Source organism: Chrysemys picta, chromosome 6 (genome assembly GCF_011386835.1).
Source record: "Chrysemys picta bellii isolate R12L10 chromosome 6, ASM1138683v2, whole genome shotgun sequence".
Taxonomy (NCBI): Eukaryota; Metazoa; Chordata; order Testudines; family Emydidae; genus Chrysemys; species Chrysemys picta.
In genome coordinates this window covers 70,467,262-70,483,905 of record NC_088796.1, presented here as the reverse complement: position 1 = coordinate 70,483,905, position 16,644 = coordinate 70,467,262, and the positions used below count along the sequence as shown (strand labels likewise).

The 16,644-nt window shown below is 43.4% G+C and overlaps 1 protein-coding gene across 3 annotated transcripts; it reads right to left on the bottom strand.

Moving 5' to 3' along the window:
* Positions 1–5,903: 5,903 nt before the first annotated feature.
* On the bottom strand, positions 5,904–16,119 carry SRP19 (signal recognition particle 19). 3 transcript variants are annotated; one of them, XM_065550325.1, is made up of 5 exons: positions 15,956–16,119; positions 14,230–14,305; positions 12,595–12,666; positions 8,189–8,347; positions 5,904–6,556 (listed from the first exon to the last, which is right to left on the bottom strand). In XM_065550325.1, exons 1-4 carry the CDS (start codon positions 15,991–15,993, stop codon positions 8,216–8,218), a joined length of 318 nt encoding a protein of 105 aa, XP_065406397.1. In that variant the 5' UTR covers positions 15,994–16,119; the 3' UTR covers positions 5,904–6,556; positions 8,189–8,215. The 3 variants fall into 3 exon arrangements, with proteins under 3 accessions (XP_065406397.1, XP_005281670.1, XP_042696390.1); XM_005281613.5 differs by having other exon boundaries at positions 8,236–8,347; XM_042840456.2 differs by lacking the exon at positions 12,595–12,666 and having other exon boundaries at positions 8,236–8,347.
* Between the last annotated feature and the right edge of the window lie 525 nt (positions 16,120–16,644).

Here is a 16,644-nt window from a genome sequence, read left to right as displayed (position 1 = left end):
AATAAAATTCCTATTACTTTATATACAGTAAAATAGATTATAGTATTTATCATGTATATTTTATGTATAAAACGTTGCTTAATATTGTTAGGAACTGGATATAACAATTTAGTGTCACATTGTCAAATACAGAAAAGAAAAGATCTTGAGACTTCTAAAGCAGAATAATGACGACTTGTAAGAGTCACATTATGAAAAACAGAAAAGATTTTAAATGGTACGACTTGTAATTTCAAAAATATATACACAAAAAATTAAGGCGTATTGTTTTGCTATGGCAGCAAAAACCAAGTACAGATATCAGACTCATAAAGGAAGTGTTTTGAATGAACATACAACTACTTATTTAAAATTCCTATAGTAAAATATGTTAGAGAAACTGATAGAAAATCAGTTCAATCATTAAACAAACCAATTCAGTTGATTTCAGTGGGAGTTGAAGATGCTCAGTGCTTATGGAAAATTAGGCATCTTATTTAGCTGCCTAAATATGGATTTTGGAACCTAACTTTAAGCACCTGTTTTTAACAATCTTGGCTATTATTTTTAAGAGAAACATTACCTTTAAGATATTCCACACTTGCATGGGACAGAGCCTTCTAATTCCCGGAATGGATTTGTGCCTTTGCCAATACCGCCACTTGGAGGAAAAAGACAGTTACCTTTTCCACAACTGGTGTTCTTCAAGATGTGTTGCTCATGTCCATTCCATATTAGGTGTGTGTGCTCGCCACATGCACCGGTGCCGGAAGTTTTTCCCTTAGCAGTATCCGTAGGGGACCGGCTCTGGCACCCTTTGGAGTGATGCCTGCGTGTCCCAGTATAATGGGTGCTGCCGGCTTCCCTCTCATCCTCAGTTCCTTCTTGCCAGAAACTCTGACAGTAGGGAAGGAGGGCGGGTTGTGGAATGGATACAAGCAACACATCTTGAAGAACACCAGTTACGGAAAAGGTAACTGTTTTTCTTCTTCGAATGCCTACTACTCATGTCCATTCCATATTAGGTGACTCCAAAGCAGTACCTTTGAAGGTGGGTAAGAATTAATGGATGTGTAGATTGCAACACAGCTCTGCTGAACTCAGTGTCATCCCTGGCCTGCTGAGTGATGGCATAATAAGTGGTAAACGTGTGAACAGAGGACCACATTGCAGCTCTAGAGATGTTCTGGATAGAGATGTGCACCAGGAAGGCTGCCAAAGACGCCTAAGCTCTCGTCGAGTGGGCTCTGACAATCGAAGGTGGTGGAACCCTCGCCAGGTCGTAACAGGTCCTTATGCACGAGGTGATCCAATTGGAAATCCTCTGCGAGGACACTGGAAGACCCTTCTTCCTGTCTGCTGTAGCAATGAAGTTCTTAGTACGTTCTAAGTAAAAAGCCAAGGCCCTTTGGACATCCAGGGCGTGAAGATGCCTCTCTTTACTGGTCTTGCGCGGTTTGGGACAGAACACGGGGAGGAAGATGTCCTGCTTCATATGGAAGGTGGATACCACCTTTGGCAGGAAGGCTGGGTGGGGCTGCAGCTGAACTTTGTCTTTGCAGAAGATCGTGTACAGCAGTTCTGAGGTCAAGGCTTGAATTTCAGAGACCCGTCTTGCCGACGTCACCACCACCAGGAACATGACCTTCCATGACAGGTGGGAAAAGGAGCAGGAACTCAGCAGCTCAAAGGGCAGGCTGGTGAGCCTAAAGAGGACCAAGTTATGATCCCACTGTTGAACAGGAACCCGTACCTGCGGGAAGAATCTCTCAAGCCCTTTCAAGAATCTGACTGTCATGTCATGAGAAAACACTGCCTGTCCTTGGATTGGTGAGTGAAAAGCAGAGATGGCCGCAAGATGCACTCTAATGGAAGAGTGTGCCAGGCCCTGGTTCCTCAACTGGAGCAGATAGTCCAGAACATCCTGTATGGAAGAACGCAGGGGAGAGATGCCACGCTCGGACGTCCAGCGGGAAAACCTCATCCACTTGGCCAGGTAAGTCAGTCTAGTTGAGGGCTTCCCACTTCCCAGGAGGACCTGTTGGACTCCTTCAGAACAGGTCTGTTCCTTTGGGTTCAGCCAGACAGCATCCATGCCGAGAGGTGGAGGGACCCGAGGTTGGAGTGTAGGAGCCAACCGTGGTCCTGTGACAGCAGGTCCGGTCGGTTAGGCAGGGGCCAGGGAGGGGACACTGACAAGCTCATGAGCATGCCAAACCAATGCTGGCAAAGCAACGCTGGGGCGATCACAACAACCTGCACTTTGTCTCTCTTGATCTTCGCCAGGACCCTGCTGATGAGTGTGGAATCGGAGGGAACACGTACATCAGGAAGCCACAACAGGAGAAAGGCATTGGAGAGGGAGCCTTTGCTCAGACCTTGCCAAGAACAGAACCGGTAGCATTTCCTGTTCTGTCTGGTGGCAAACAGGTCCACTTGGGAAGTTCCCCACCTCTGGAAGATCATGCAGGCTACCTCTGGATGGAGCAACCACTCATGGTGAGAGAAGAAGTCCCTGCTGAGCTGGTCCCTCCGCATATTCTTGACGCCGGAAGGTGACAAGCTTCCACGTGGATTTTGTGGCTGATGCAGAAGTCCCATAGATGGAGTGCCTCTTGACAGAGAGCCAATGGGCGCGCTTCCCCTTGCCTGTTGATGTAGAACATCGAAGCTGTGTTGTCCGTCAGGACTTGTACCACCTTGCCCAACAGGTGGGGCAGGAAGACTCCGCATGCCAGCCGGACTGCTCTTTGCCATTTATGTGCCACTTTGCCTCCTCCGGGGACCACATCCCGTTTCTGGAGGTCGCTGAGATGTGCACCCCAGCTAAGGTCCGAGGCGTCTGACACCAACTTGATGGAGTGATGGGGGTTGTCGAATGGAACCCCTTCAGGACTGTCCTGTGGTCGGTCCACCATTGCAGCGAGGTAAGTACCGCCTGGGGAATGGCAATGATCTGGGAATCCAGCCAAAACCATTCCCAGCCATTGTTGAAGGGGCCACATCCGGGGCCTGGCATGGTGGACCGCAAACTGGTAGTGGTGGGGCCCCACTGTAAACTGGAGGAAGCGTCTGTGTCTTTGAAAGATTGCTATATGGAAGTATGCATCCTTCAAGTTGAGGGCGGCATAACAGTCTCCCAGGTCCAGGGAGGGGATAACAGAAGCCAGGGAAACCATGCGGAACTTTAACTTCTTTAGGTATTTGTTGAGGTCTCGCAGGTCCAGGATGGGCTGTAGACTGCTCTTGGCCTTTGGGATTAAAAAGTACTGGGAATAGAACCCTTTGTTCCTGTAATCGAGAGGAACTTCTTCCACTGCACCCAGGTGTAGCAACCCCTCTACCCCCTGTGTGAGGAGACTCTCTTTAGAGGGGTCCCTGAAGAGGGATGGGGAAGGTGGGTGGGAAAGGGGGGTAGAAAGGAACTGGAGAGTATAACCCTGTTCCACTGTGCTGAGGACCCATCAGTCTGAGGTTATAGTGGTCCAAGGAGGGAGGAAAAGAGAGAGGCAGTTGGAGAACACTGGGACAGATGGATCCAGGGAATAGTCTGGTAGGTCGCACTCGGGCACATCTTCAAAATGACCATTTGGCTCCTTGCTTGGCACGGGTCAGGCCCGACTGGGCAGAGGGTGGAGGCAGATGGCTTGGACGTTGCCTGTAGCCGTTGGCTCATTTTTTTTTTTTCCAGCCACTGCTTTCCATGGCAGAATGGAAATTTCAATAAACATGCTCCACTCATTGTGTGTAATGGAATCTCAGACTCTCCTAGCCTTCAACAACTTCTTCTCTTAATAAATATTTGGAATAAAATGTCAGTCACTACAAAAATATACAGTTAGCATATCATTCACGTGGTAAGGCTTCCGTCAGTTCAAGCATTCAGTATAGATGCAGCTTCTTTTTTTAACTGTTAGTTTTGGAAATCCCAGTGTGTGTTTACAGAGATTCTCCAAGAGTAATTCACAGTAGATTATGCATGCATGGCTCACACAAAGAGCCTCTATTACTCAAAGTTTTAAAATAACCCCATCTCCCTCCTCCCCCCCACAAAATTTATTTCCTTCTGTGGCCTTCAGGTCCCTTTACTGCAGGTACCCTTGTGAGTTATTGCTGTTACCCTGGATGAACTCCATAGCACCTTTGGCTATCCGACTCTAGATTTGTCATGAATTTTTGAATTTGCTCAGCTGCAACAAGGATGAAACGATATAATTAATGTGCAATTATGTATTGTGTAGTTAGTAAGTGACAATTCTCACCCTTTGCAGTTGTGCAAAATCTAAGAGTAGTCAAGACAGATTTCAACTGACTGTTACAGAAAAAGAATTCTGTTCCCAATTAGAAGACTGTATAGGAAATTAAGTATTGCCTAAAGTAATAGCCAGTCCACTGGCACTGATTCCAGAAAGTGTCAGTAATTCCCCATGCCACCTTCAGGTAAGATATCCAAAGAGCTATCACAACACTCTGAATTACAGAACAGAAGAAACAGGTAATATAAAAACTAAGATCTGCACGGAGACTCTAAGTAAGATACTGTAGCTATATCTTCACATGACTGAGAATGTCCTAGCATACACTTTACCCCCATAGAGAAAATACTAATCAGCTGTCACACTAAATACCTACTTGTATTTCAACTGCTTACAACAGAAAAAGCAATGACTGTATAGCAAGTGCATAATATAGCATCTACTTTCCCAAATTTTCCAAACCCAGTGTCAAAACCTACCATAAAACAACTGTCATATCACTTTTTGGGGCCAGTGCTTTATGTATTTTTTGTAAGCAGTCTTTAAAAAACAAAACCCTCAATACTACATTAATGAGTCAAATTGGAGACACTCACATTGTTTTGCATGGTATATCAACCATTAGCTAGGTTTTAATAAAAGTTGAAGATCACCCTCTGAAATCCTTGTGGGGCTTGTCTTTATGCTGTCAAGAATTAAAACTCTGCTGTCATCCCCCACAACCAGGCTTTTTGATTCATCACAATGATATGCACAGGTGTTAGTAACCTTGGCTGAGATGAACTGAAATAAAGTAAGTGAGCATATCCTTGTGATTTTATAATCCATCACAGTCAAATCTAACACTCCATACACTTTAACACTGCTTAAACAGCTACCACATAAAAGATGCATGTCAGGAAAGACATGCAGGAGGGAAGAGAAGAGTATCATCCTAAATATCACAATTTACATACAGGTATATAAATAAAACTGATCAGTTGCCAGTGCCTGTAAACACACATTAACAAGTGCTATATTCACTTTTACAGAGTTCTCCTGAACAGAGACAGAATGATCATTTAATAAACATGGAGATTCACTCAACGTGTAAGTGGAGGAAAAAGACCTATATGAGATCCCTTATTGAACAGGCTCTGCTCTTTCCTCTCCAATCTCTCCCCCTTCATGCTCCCAAACCATCCCTTCCTCTGGAACTTACAAAGTGCACTTTTTACTCTCTGCGAGGCCCTTCCTTCCAAGAGTCCTCCTTATTCTATCCTACTCCCCACAGCTGATGAATCCAGATCAGCTTAAGCTTCTGCACAAAGTGAACTTTTCCCCACCAAGGCAATATGCACCTCTCATACAATAGATATTTGTATATGATGAGATTAATAAAGTTGTGTTTCCTATATCTGATTGTAAGAATGAAGATAGATGGTACTCTCTTTTTAAAGCTGAAAGAACATTAAAGTCAGTAAGCCCTTTCTCATATACATGGCAGCATACGAGAGTCTGTGACATCTGATCTCACAGTAGAATGCAGCCAGCCACAAGCTTTTAATGGAGTGGGACGTAGAACATATCTTCTCTTCAAATAGGCATCGGGTGGGGGGGTGGGGGGGTGGGGTGGGAAACAGTGATGAAGCTCCAACTAAAGTATTTTATACAATTGGATTTTCAAAATTTGTTTTTCCACCTTTATTAGACTTAACATTTGTGAATGATTAAAAAGTGAAATGTACACAGTAATGATAACTTCATTGTAAATTTTCCTAGCACAGGGATATATAGGGTCCAGACTTAAGACAAATTTCTCTTTATCAGCATAGATACATTTTGTACTAAGGCAACCAACTTCAAATATCCAGTCTGCATAAAATAAGCTTTGTTTTTGTTTATTTTGAAAGCCAAACAACTGCATATTTATCCATAAAAAGAATCATGTTTCCACCCTCAAATTGTCTACGTCGTTTGTAACTTTTAAAACTGGCTGCTACCTTTGGATTTGGGAGTTCTGTGAATACTGTTACACAATGTCAGGCACAGTACATGCATTCCACTTCAGTAAAAAATTGAAGACAATTCTGTACAGCTTCACCAGTTTTCTTGTTTTCTGTATCTCAGTTCAGATTCACAAATGGTAACGTCCATCCATATTTGTCGTAGAATGACTATAAAGTAACAATTATGCCAGTGACAGGCTCACTTCTTCTTCTTCCCTTTGCCTTTTTTGCCTCCCTCTCCTGGCTGGAGATTTTGGTCACTACCTCCCATTTTTTGTGTCCTTGTTTTCAGTTTGGGAATTGTTTCTGCTGCATATAGCATCACTGATTTACCTAGAAACAAAAGGCAAGGGTTAATTTATATGAACATTTGTAACACTTTGAACATTAGAATCCCTAGCTAATGTTAGGAACCCCTGTCAAGTTGGATACAAAGTCCAAGCTCTGCTTCTTTCCCCTGTATCTGTGGCATATTGGGTGCTCTCTGGAAATAGGGCACTCAGTGCTTGCTGGGGGAACTTGTGCAGAACAGTTTTAAACTGAATCATCACTAATAGAATCCAGAGCAAGCCTAGAGAAAAGTCACAGTAATTTTGGACCTAATCAAGGAATCAAGTTGCTCTTTATTAATCAGACTATGATCTAGCTCAGGGGTTCTCAAACATCATTGCATTGTGACCCCCTTCTGACAGGAAAAGTTACTACACGACCCCAGGAGGGAGGAACTGAAGCCTGAGCCTTCCTGAGCCTCACCGTCCCCCATGGGGACCAAAGACAAAGCCGCACCACCCGGGGCAGGGGCCAAACGAGAGGGGGCCTGTAACCTGAGCCCTACCACCCAGGGCTTCAGCCCTGGGTGGTGAGGCTCGGACTTTGGCCCCAGCAAGTCTAATGCCAACCCTGGCAACCCCATTAAAATGGGGTCACGACCCACAATTTGAGAACCGCTGACTAGCTTGCACAGACAGACAATGAGGTGCAGCCCCCTCCCCTCACCTTACTTCCCCATAGCAGTTACTCACTTCACAGGTAACAGTGCAGGGGAAGGCCAAGCCTCCAGAAAGCCACCACACTGCCTTTTGTTTATATGGACTTGGCGTGCTAATACTGTAACTATCTGGGGCTAGTCTGGACTTCAAAAGGACAACCGGCTGGACAACCAAAACATGCTACAGGGGAGCAAGATGCTGATCCAACTATTTGCTCCCACCAGAAGACTCCATGGCTCTAGCTTCCCCTTCTGATCAGTGGAGCTCATGAAGCCATCATACCATTAATGGCACTTTATAGTTTCCAGCACTTTCATTCTCCCACCCTGTAGATTAGCCTTTGCCCCTATCCTTTCTGTACACTAATTCCTTGCTTACCTATCAACATTAACAAGGCTTCTTTAGTTAGGCCAGTTAGTATTTTAGATTTCCTATGAGTATTTTAGGCAGAAAATTGCAATATCAAACAGGATTACTACATCAATTTATCAACTGCATTGAAATTTAACGGAGGTATGACAACAGTATACACAAGAAAAGACTAAGTGAAATACAGTAGTTTTAAAGCAGATTTTTTTGTGTTTTTGGAGAGAAACCTTCTACTACAACACAGTACACTAAAGTAGCACTGCTGCTTTGTTGGAGACAGTGGTCACCCAGTGTGTCCAAAAGAATGTTCAATTTCCAATTTTTAAAGTGAGAATGAAGCACCATCGAAGGAAATACAGGACTGAAGACTGTACTCTAAAACAGAATCACATCCTCGCTAACAGGCTCATCTCATTTAACTACCAGTTTATATGGCTTACAGTGGCCAAATGTTTCAAATGGTAGGATCTAAAATGCATAATGACAAAGTTCTCTATTAATGTTTTAACAGATTAGTCACAACAACATTAGCGTGGGAGACACAAACAGCCTGACACTATGGCAACAGACCCTAACTTTTTCTAAGTAGGTAAGAATATATAGTTACCCAAGTTTTCTCACTGCACATACCCCCTCAACAAATACTCCACTCACGTGTTGGAAACTGAGGTAAACATGGGTTGCCATCTTCCAGCTTGAGCTGAACTCGTACTCTGCCTCTATATTGCATATCACGGTTCCACTCTCTAGGGTACAACTTGTTCTTCTAGCAAATGGAAAAAAGAATAACATAGTTAAACTAGAGATTAAGAGGCAGAAAGGCATTTTATAAGATAAGCATCAGACATTAAATAAATATGAATTTAAAATTGCTATGTACTAAAATGCCTATAACCAGTGAACACTGCTCATAGATGTAACCTTTTTGAGGGAGGTGTCACAGCCATGTAGACTTTATGTACATGCTTTGAAAGTGAACGGTCACACATGCTTATTGGGAAAATATGATCATACTCTGAATTTACCACTGGGTTAGTTGTAATGTATACTAAATAACTTCAGAACAAAATTTCAGAGGTTAAGGCAATCTAGGTGTGGGTTGGATTAGTGAGGATGAAGTGAATACTGTTAAGACACTGGAGAAGAACATTTTTTCAAAGGAAGCAGAATAGTTATCCTCACCCAAATTTCTCTTCAGAAAATAATTCATACAGCACAAAACCAGAGAGGTGTTTGAAGACATATTGATAAAAGTAATTTACAGATGACACAAAGATTGGTGAAGAGATGAATAATGATGTAGACAGGACAGTCACACGGGGCCATCTGTATCACTTGGTAACCCAGGCCCATCTGAACAAAAGGCATTTTAATACAGCCAAATGCAAAGTTATACATGCAGGAACAAGAAATGCAGGCCACACCTACAAAACGGGGGACTGCATAATGGAAAGCAGTGACTGAAAAAAAAAATAAATTAAAAATCGTAGTGGACAGACAACTGAAAATGAAGAGGGGAGAAGTGAGTACGAAGGTGATATTAGCATTGGTGAGTCAGACACTTGAATACCCTGTCAGTTCTGATGTCCACGTTTTAAAGAGGATGTGGAAAAAATGAAGAGGGTGAAGAAAAAAGCCACAAAAATTTGAGAACTAGAGAAAATGCCTGTGAAATCTCAATCTATTTAGCTCAGCGATTCTCAACCTTTCCAGACTATGGTACCCCTTTCAGAAGTCTGATTTTAGGTTATCAAAAAAATTGAAAGACTTGATTACAGTGTCTTCATGGGAGAAAGTACCGAGTAATAAAAAAGATTCATAATCCAGTAGAGAAAGACATAACAAGAACAAATGGCTAGAAGTTAAAGCCAGACAAATTCAAATTAGGCACAATTAAAAAAACAAAACAACAATAAAACTCACATGGTGAGCGTGATTAGCCAGAGGAACAAACTACAAAGGGAAGTGGTGGATTCTCCATCTCTTGGAGACTTCAAATCAAGATGTGTTTTAGCCAAGCCCTAGTTATTAGTCTCAATACAGGGTAACTGAGTGAAATTTAATGGCCTGTGACATACAGGAAATCAGACTAGATGATCTAATGAACCCTTCTGGCCTTAAAACAACAAAAAACTTGGGTCTATGACATATGGAAACCATTTATAGGGCTTAGAATTCAAGTATGAAAATGTGTATTACTACATTTACTGAAGAATATCATTAAAATTTTATCTTTAATGAGACATTACCACCAATTAATTATTTATGTTTGTCTATTTTCTATGTAAGTTTTGTTTAGATTTTTTTAAAAACACATTTTAATTATTGTTAATTGTGCTGTGAATGTACTAGCAGTTATGAGAGGAAAATTAATTATTTATAACTTAGCTGCATACCTATTTGTATTTAAACATCCTGATAAAGTCACTGCTCCCAAAGTTCCAGAGATAAGCCACACACCCCGACAGAAGTTATCTGAAAGGAGGAGTATGAAACATTACATCTCAGTGCTCTATCAGCACTGCATTTTGATAAATCTGATTAAGGTTTTATCAATTTTGTGTTAGAATTCTGTAATTTAGAAATGAAGGTGGCATCATTTAAGCAATCCATACAGAACACCGAGGGAAGTGTCATCTAGACAAAGGGAAAAGATCTAAACCTCTGACATTCTTCAAGACAATAGGGAAGATTGCATGCTGCACATCCAGAGCCCGGGGCAAAGGTGGCTTTAAAATCCTTGAGATTCTGGGTAGTTTGAGCACTGAAACCACCCCTGGCATAATTTAGGCAGATAAAGTTACAACAGCCCCATGTGGGATGCCTCCAAGCAGCTCCACAACACAGTGCTATGGCCCTATCTCCATCATACTTCCCATGCTTGACCTGTGAGAGCCATAGGCTGTCTTATGCAGCAACCACAGCTGAACTACTCTTCCCCAGGTGGATAAGGGGCTTTTATAACTCCTATCCAGCACACTGGGTCTAGGTCAGGGAATGTCTCTACACATCAGAGATTCACAGAGTCTAAGGCTATAGGGGACTATTGTGATCATCATAAGATAGAGGTACTTGAAAGTTCCTTTCAAACAACTAATGTTTTAAATTTTCCTGAAGATGATGATGAAACCAATCTAATCCACTAATTCTTAAAAACTTACTACTGAAAAATGTGATGCTCACTTGAAAGTTCTGAAACCCTTTGTAATCCCTAGTAAAGATTCGTCCTCTCTTTTATTTGGCTTTGCTCCTGTTACAAAAGTTTCATTTATTTTTTTTATTTTATTTATGGAGATATCCCATCTCCTAGAACTGGAAGGGACCAGTAAAGGTCAGCGAGTCCAGCCCCCTGCCTTCACTAGCAGGACCAAGTACTGATTTTGCCCCAGATCCCTAAGTGGCCCCCTCAAGGATTGAACTCTCAACCCTGGGTTTAGCAGGCCAATGCTCAAACCACTGAGCTATTCCTCCCCCCAAATAAGTCAATAGTTGTGTGTCTCCAAGGGATAAGAAAAAAAAATACAGACAGTTCTCTGAAAGCATAATGATAAAGGTATATATGCTTTGTAATATATCATGGTCAACTTAATTTCCCAATTTTTGTTACAATAATACTAGCAACTTTGATTGTACAGATTAAAGAAAAAATCTGATTTATGAAAATTTAAGATGGCGCTGGCAAAATTCATACCTGAATGAGCAAGTTTTATGGTACTACTGGTTATGTTTTATATTAATAGGCATTTCATGTGCCAAAGAATAACTGAAGTGTTCTTTATTTCTCAGAAAAAATCTCTTTATATTTAATTATGACTAGTGACTTGGTTGATGCTGACAGGGTATTTGAATGTATACATTAAAAGGAAGATCTTATATCCTCATAAAAACATTTAGGGTTTTCATCAATAAGTTTAACCTAAAAATGAATACTGCAAATGTAAGGTACTGGAGTAATTACTCTTTTCTGTTGTCAAACTGCACTTTAAGTGCCAATGCAGTTAAACTATCAGAATTTTAATGCCAAAAGAGACATCTATGACCTGTGACATATAGGAGGTCAGACTAGAACCCAGTTACCCCTGCATGAAGCCCAACAACATATATTTGGCCAACACATATCTTTGAGAAAAGCATCCAGTCTTGATGTGAAGATGCCAAGAGTAGGAGAATCCATCAATTCTCTTACTAGTTAAGTCCCAATGGCTAATTACCTTCAATGTTAATAAAATTGTGCCAAATTACTAATTGGAATTTGTCTGGCTTCATCTTGCAGCCAGAGCCGTCCCATGGGTAGGGTGAATCGGGGAGACTGCCCAGGGCCCTGGCTTTGGGGGGACCTGTGCTTTGATAAAATTGGAACTATCCCGATATTTAGCACTTTGTCCCATGTCCCAATCAATGTACGATCGGGACACCATTTGTCCTGATATTCAGGTGAGGCGGGAGGGATGAGGAGGCGAACAGAAGGTGGGAAGGGGGTGAGGAGGCAGGCGGGGGGAAGGAGGCGTGCCGGATGGATGGCGAGGAGACTAGCGGGTAGGCGGGCAGGATGAGGAGGCGAGTGGCGGCCGCTTGGGCACGAGGAGACTAGCAGGGAGGCTGATTTGTCCCGGGCCCCGCACCCACCTAGGGGTGGCCGTGCTTGCAGCCCTTGTTTTTTGTTATGCCTTTCTCCAATAGGTTAATGAGCCCTTTAGTACCTGCATTTTCTCCCCATGAAGGTACTTAAACACTAATCAAGAAAACTCATGACGTACTTTTTGATAAGCTAAACAGATTGAGCTCTTTAAGTCTATCATTGTAAGGCGTTTTCTCTAACCCTCCCATTTTTAAATTTCTTTTCTGTACTCTCTCCAATTTTTCCAACATCCCCTTAAGTATTAAGTTAACTTATATTCAAAGAAATCAGAGGACTTGGTTGATAAGTTTACATGACAATGGTTTTTCTACAGCACATTTTTAAAAAAATTTAAAAAAATAAGTCTTTAATGTATTCATAAAGTTTCACATTACCTCTACAAGCACATTGAGTCCAATTGCCGCACATACATCTTGGATTTCTGTAGATGTGGGATTTTCAATGGCCTATTAAAATAATGTTTTAAATTACTACATTGCCTTTTTTAAAAATTAATCTACTGCTGAAAAACAAATCCATAGTAATTAGGTGTTGACTGGATTAGCTCCTGAAATTCCTCAGGGGAAGCAGCAGTCAGGGAAAGGAAGGGCACAAAGATGGATCGGGGAAAACAGATCAGCTTGCTTCTCCACTTATGTAAGTTATTTATGAACCAGGACATGTACATTTCCTGGAATATATCAGAAAGAAAGGAACAAAGCACCATAGGAGAAGAAAAAAGAAGCATGGGTTCAAACGTTAGCTGTAGACAGGCCTCGGCAGGAACCCAGGAAGAAGTGGGGACAGAGTTAGTACTTTAGAAAAACAATTTTGGTTTCTTTGGAGTGAGATAGGAGTAAGAGATTTCTTTACGTGTGGCTTAAGCAATTAGAAGGGGGGAAAAAAGCCCAAGACCCAAACACCAACCTGCAGCAATGAGTCTCAGAGCCCAGGCCTACAGACTTGGGCTTATGTGACGTTCTCACTTGGGCTGGAGCCTGGGCTCTGAGACACACTCTGCTTGGTGGGTTTCAGAACCTGGGCTCCAGATCAAGCAGGAATGTCTACTCTGCTATTTTTAGCCTGTAGCACAAGCTTGAGTTTATAAGACTCAGGGTCAGCGACTTGTTGCTGCAGGGTTTTTGTTTGTGTGTAGACACACCCTCAGTTACAGACTGAGGATCTAAGAGTATTGACTTAGTGACAGGCATCTCTTGCCAAGGATTCAGCGAGAGATTGAAGAGAAAGGAACAGAAGGCCATGGCATCAGTTATCAGAGATGTAGGGGCCTGATCACTCAAGTAACAGAGTTAACTCCTAGTTCAAGTTAAAACAACTGACTTTTTGCTATCACAGGAAAAACATCTAAGAAAGTATATAGAGAATATGGATGTTTTAGTAGTTCATTGTTTAATCACTTCTCGGTAAGACATGTCTATTCCACTATCAGCTGGGCTCCTATTGGATCCTGAAGCACTGGTTGTGGACACAGATGTAACAGACAAGAAATAGTACATTACAGACAGTGACTCAAATGTGTTCTATTTCCCATCATCCTTGATATTACAGGAAGCCTCTAGGGTCAAAACAATAGTGCAAAACACCCACATCTAAACTAGTTAGATAATCAAATTACAAGCAAATTATTAAGGCAGCCTTACAAAATCCTTCTTGCCCAGGTGATCAGTATCTGTTTCCCTCATCACTGCAAGGATGGGCAAGAAGATTTTGTGCAGTAAGTTTTCAAGAGATTTTCAAGGTTGCATCCAGTCTCTCCCAGCTGATGTGTTTGAGCCTTGCTCATGTGACAATAAGAGGTTCTGAAACCAGCCTTTCCCATATTGAATTCACATTTTGACACCAATGGTCAGTCTTCAAATATGTTACAGAATTCAATCATCAACTTTCCTCCCCTTCTTATAAAAAAAAAAAACTTAAGTAGCCTTGTCCACAATTGTTAGTTCCTTCCCAAACTCCCTCCAAGCTATCATGAAGCAAAACTTAGTTTCCCCATGCCACCCACAAATTACTTTGTCCATAGGTATTCTTCTTCCTTCTGCTATTGTCTTCTTGTTATTTAAGTATGCTGGATAGATGCAGATGAATCTAAAAAAAAAAAAAAAAGTCAAGTTCTGAAAATACTGATTTTTGTAATATCTTCTAAAGCACATAAAAAAACCTCAAAGGAATGCCAACTTCTAAAATTTGGAAACTATCATACCAAATCAGACCATTGGTTTATCTAGTACAATTGCAAGATTGTGAAAGCACCAGACAATTCAGGGAAAGATGCAAAAAACCACACCATGGACAATGATGGAATAACCATAGGGAGAGATTCTTCCTAATACTAGGTTAGTGGCTAGCTAAAACCCCGAAGCAGGAGTTTTTATATCCCTTACAATTTTGTCCTATTTTAAGCAGCTGTGAAAGCTATTAAAAAAAAAATCAATTCCTTTGCTAAATCCTGCTAAGCTCCAGAGTGTGATATCTTACAGAGAACCCCACTGCTAATTATCCACAAAAAAACACACACACCACACAAAAAAATCTTGTTAGTTTTAATTTGTCATCTTCCAATTTCATTTGGAAACCTAAATTCTAGCATTATTAAAGAGTAAACAGGAATTCCTTACTAACCTTCTCTACATTGATGATTATATTGAAGTTGCCAGACATTTCCCATTACATGACACTGCCAGAATTGGAGCAGAAGAGGGAGAACTAGGAATGATGGGGCTAAGAATCTATGCAAATACGTGGGAAACCTACTGGCAAAGTGTGTTCTCCCTCCATCTCTAGTGCTGATCTACACAGAGGATGACAACCTATTATTTCATCAGTTACTCCAGTGGCAGAGGTACATGGAGTGAATCTAAAGGTTTCAACCCTGATGATGAACCATATGGCTATCAGTGTGATGCTACATGATGGAGTTTGTTTTTTCAGTTTGCTTTTTTTAAAAACCTAGGCAACTGCATACAACAAATGACTATAAAAGAACATTATTAAGGTTGCAAAATCAAGCATTCAGAAGTTAGGACATGCCTGAATTAAGGTTGCCTGGGAAACCTTGATTCAGCCCCCTTGTGCAGATGCATTATCTTTAAATACACAACTCCTATTTTTTCCACAGGACCCATATCTCATTCAGTGCACAGGATGGACTGAGCTCTAGAAATGAATCAGGGTTGTGTAGTAAAGGAGACTGTTTTCTGCAGAATTCCCACCTTATTTGTCACCAAAATTGGAAAGTATGTAGTAAATGAGGCAGCAGACAGCAGGAAGATGAAGGATGGTTCACATGATTAAGGTAGATGAATACTGCTCTGGATTAATGTCACTACCACACATAGGTGCCGACTTCCCCTCTGTCCAGTGGGTGCTCGCTTCTGGCCCCACCCCTACCCTGCCCTCACCCAACCCCCATTCCACCCCTTCCCCAAAGTCCTCACCCTGCCTTTCCGCCACTCGGCCCGGAGCGCCTTCGTTGAGCAGTGGCGCCCAGCCCCGCAGGCAGCTGTCACCCGCTCGCCCAGCAGGTGGGTCCCATCCCCCTTCCATAGGCAGGAGCAGCCGGGGGGCAGCGCCCATCCGCCCGGGGCCTGCTCTGGGGGGGGACCAGGCCTACAGGACGAGTGCGGGCCGGGGGCAGAGTAACCCCAGCGCCTCCTCCCATCCCACCGACGCAGGGGCCACAGCGGGGCCAGAGGTACCGCAAACAGGGGCTGCCCGCCCGCCCGCGGGTGCCGTTACCTCTCCTTGTCCGCCGGGGAGGTGGCGGCCCAGGCCATGGCGGTTGGGGAGGGGTGGGGGAATCACCGCCTCCCCCTCTATCACTCGCTACTGCGCGCTCGCTCCTCACAGACACAGAGCTCTTGCCAGGGCAGCAGGAATTGCGAGAGGCGGGCCCGCCCACAGACTCGCAGAAGCCCTCGCTGCCACATTCCTATTGGACCACAGAACTGTCACTCAAGGAAGACTGTACAAGCGGCATCCTATGGGTCGTGCTCTTTAACTCTCGCGACATTTGAATCGGGAGGCCGGGCGAACAGCTTCCGGCCAGTCCACGACGCGCGTGTTTTGTTGTGCGCACGCGCTCGCTGACTCAGCGGCGCGCCATGGAGGGGGGAGGTCGGTGGTGTGCGGGTTGCTGCCCCCATCGTTGCAGCACTTCGCGGGCCGGGGCCGGCCTAGCACGCCGGAGCCCGGTTAGGCCTCCATAGCGCGAGGGGCGCTGAGAGCCCGCTGCTGCTCTGGGCCGGGCCCGCGCTGTGCCCAGGCTCCCCGGCAAGGCAGCGTCTGAGCCCCTGCCCGGGGATGGATGGATGTGCGATGCCCCCCACCCGGCTGCACAGGGCGGGGAGCGGCCGGGGTTGCTCTAGTACAGAATCGGGCGCTAGTCGGGTTGAAGCCCCAGGTCCTGCTGGCAGATGATTCACCGC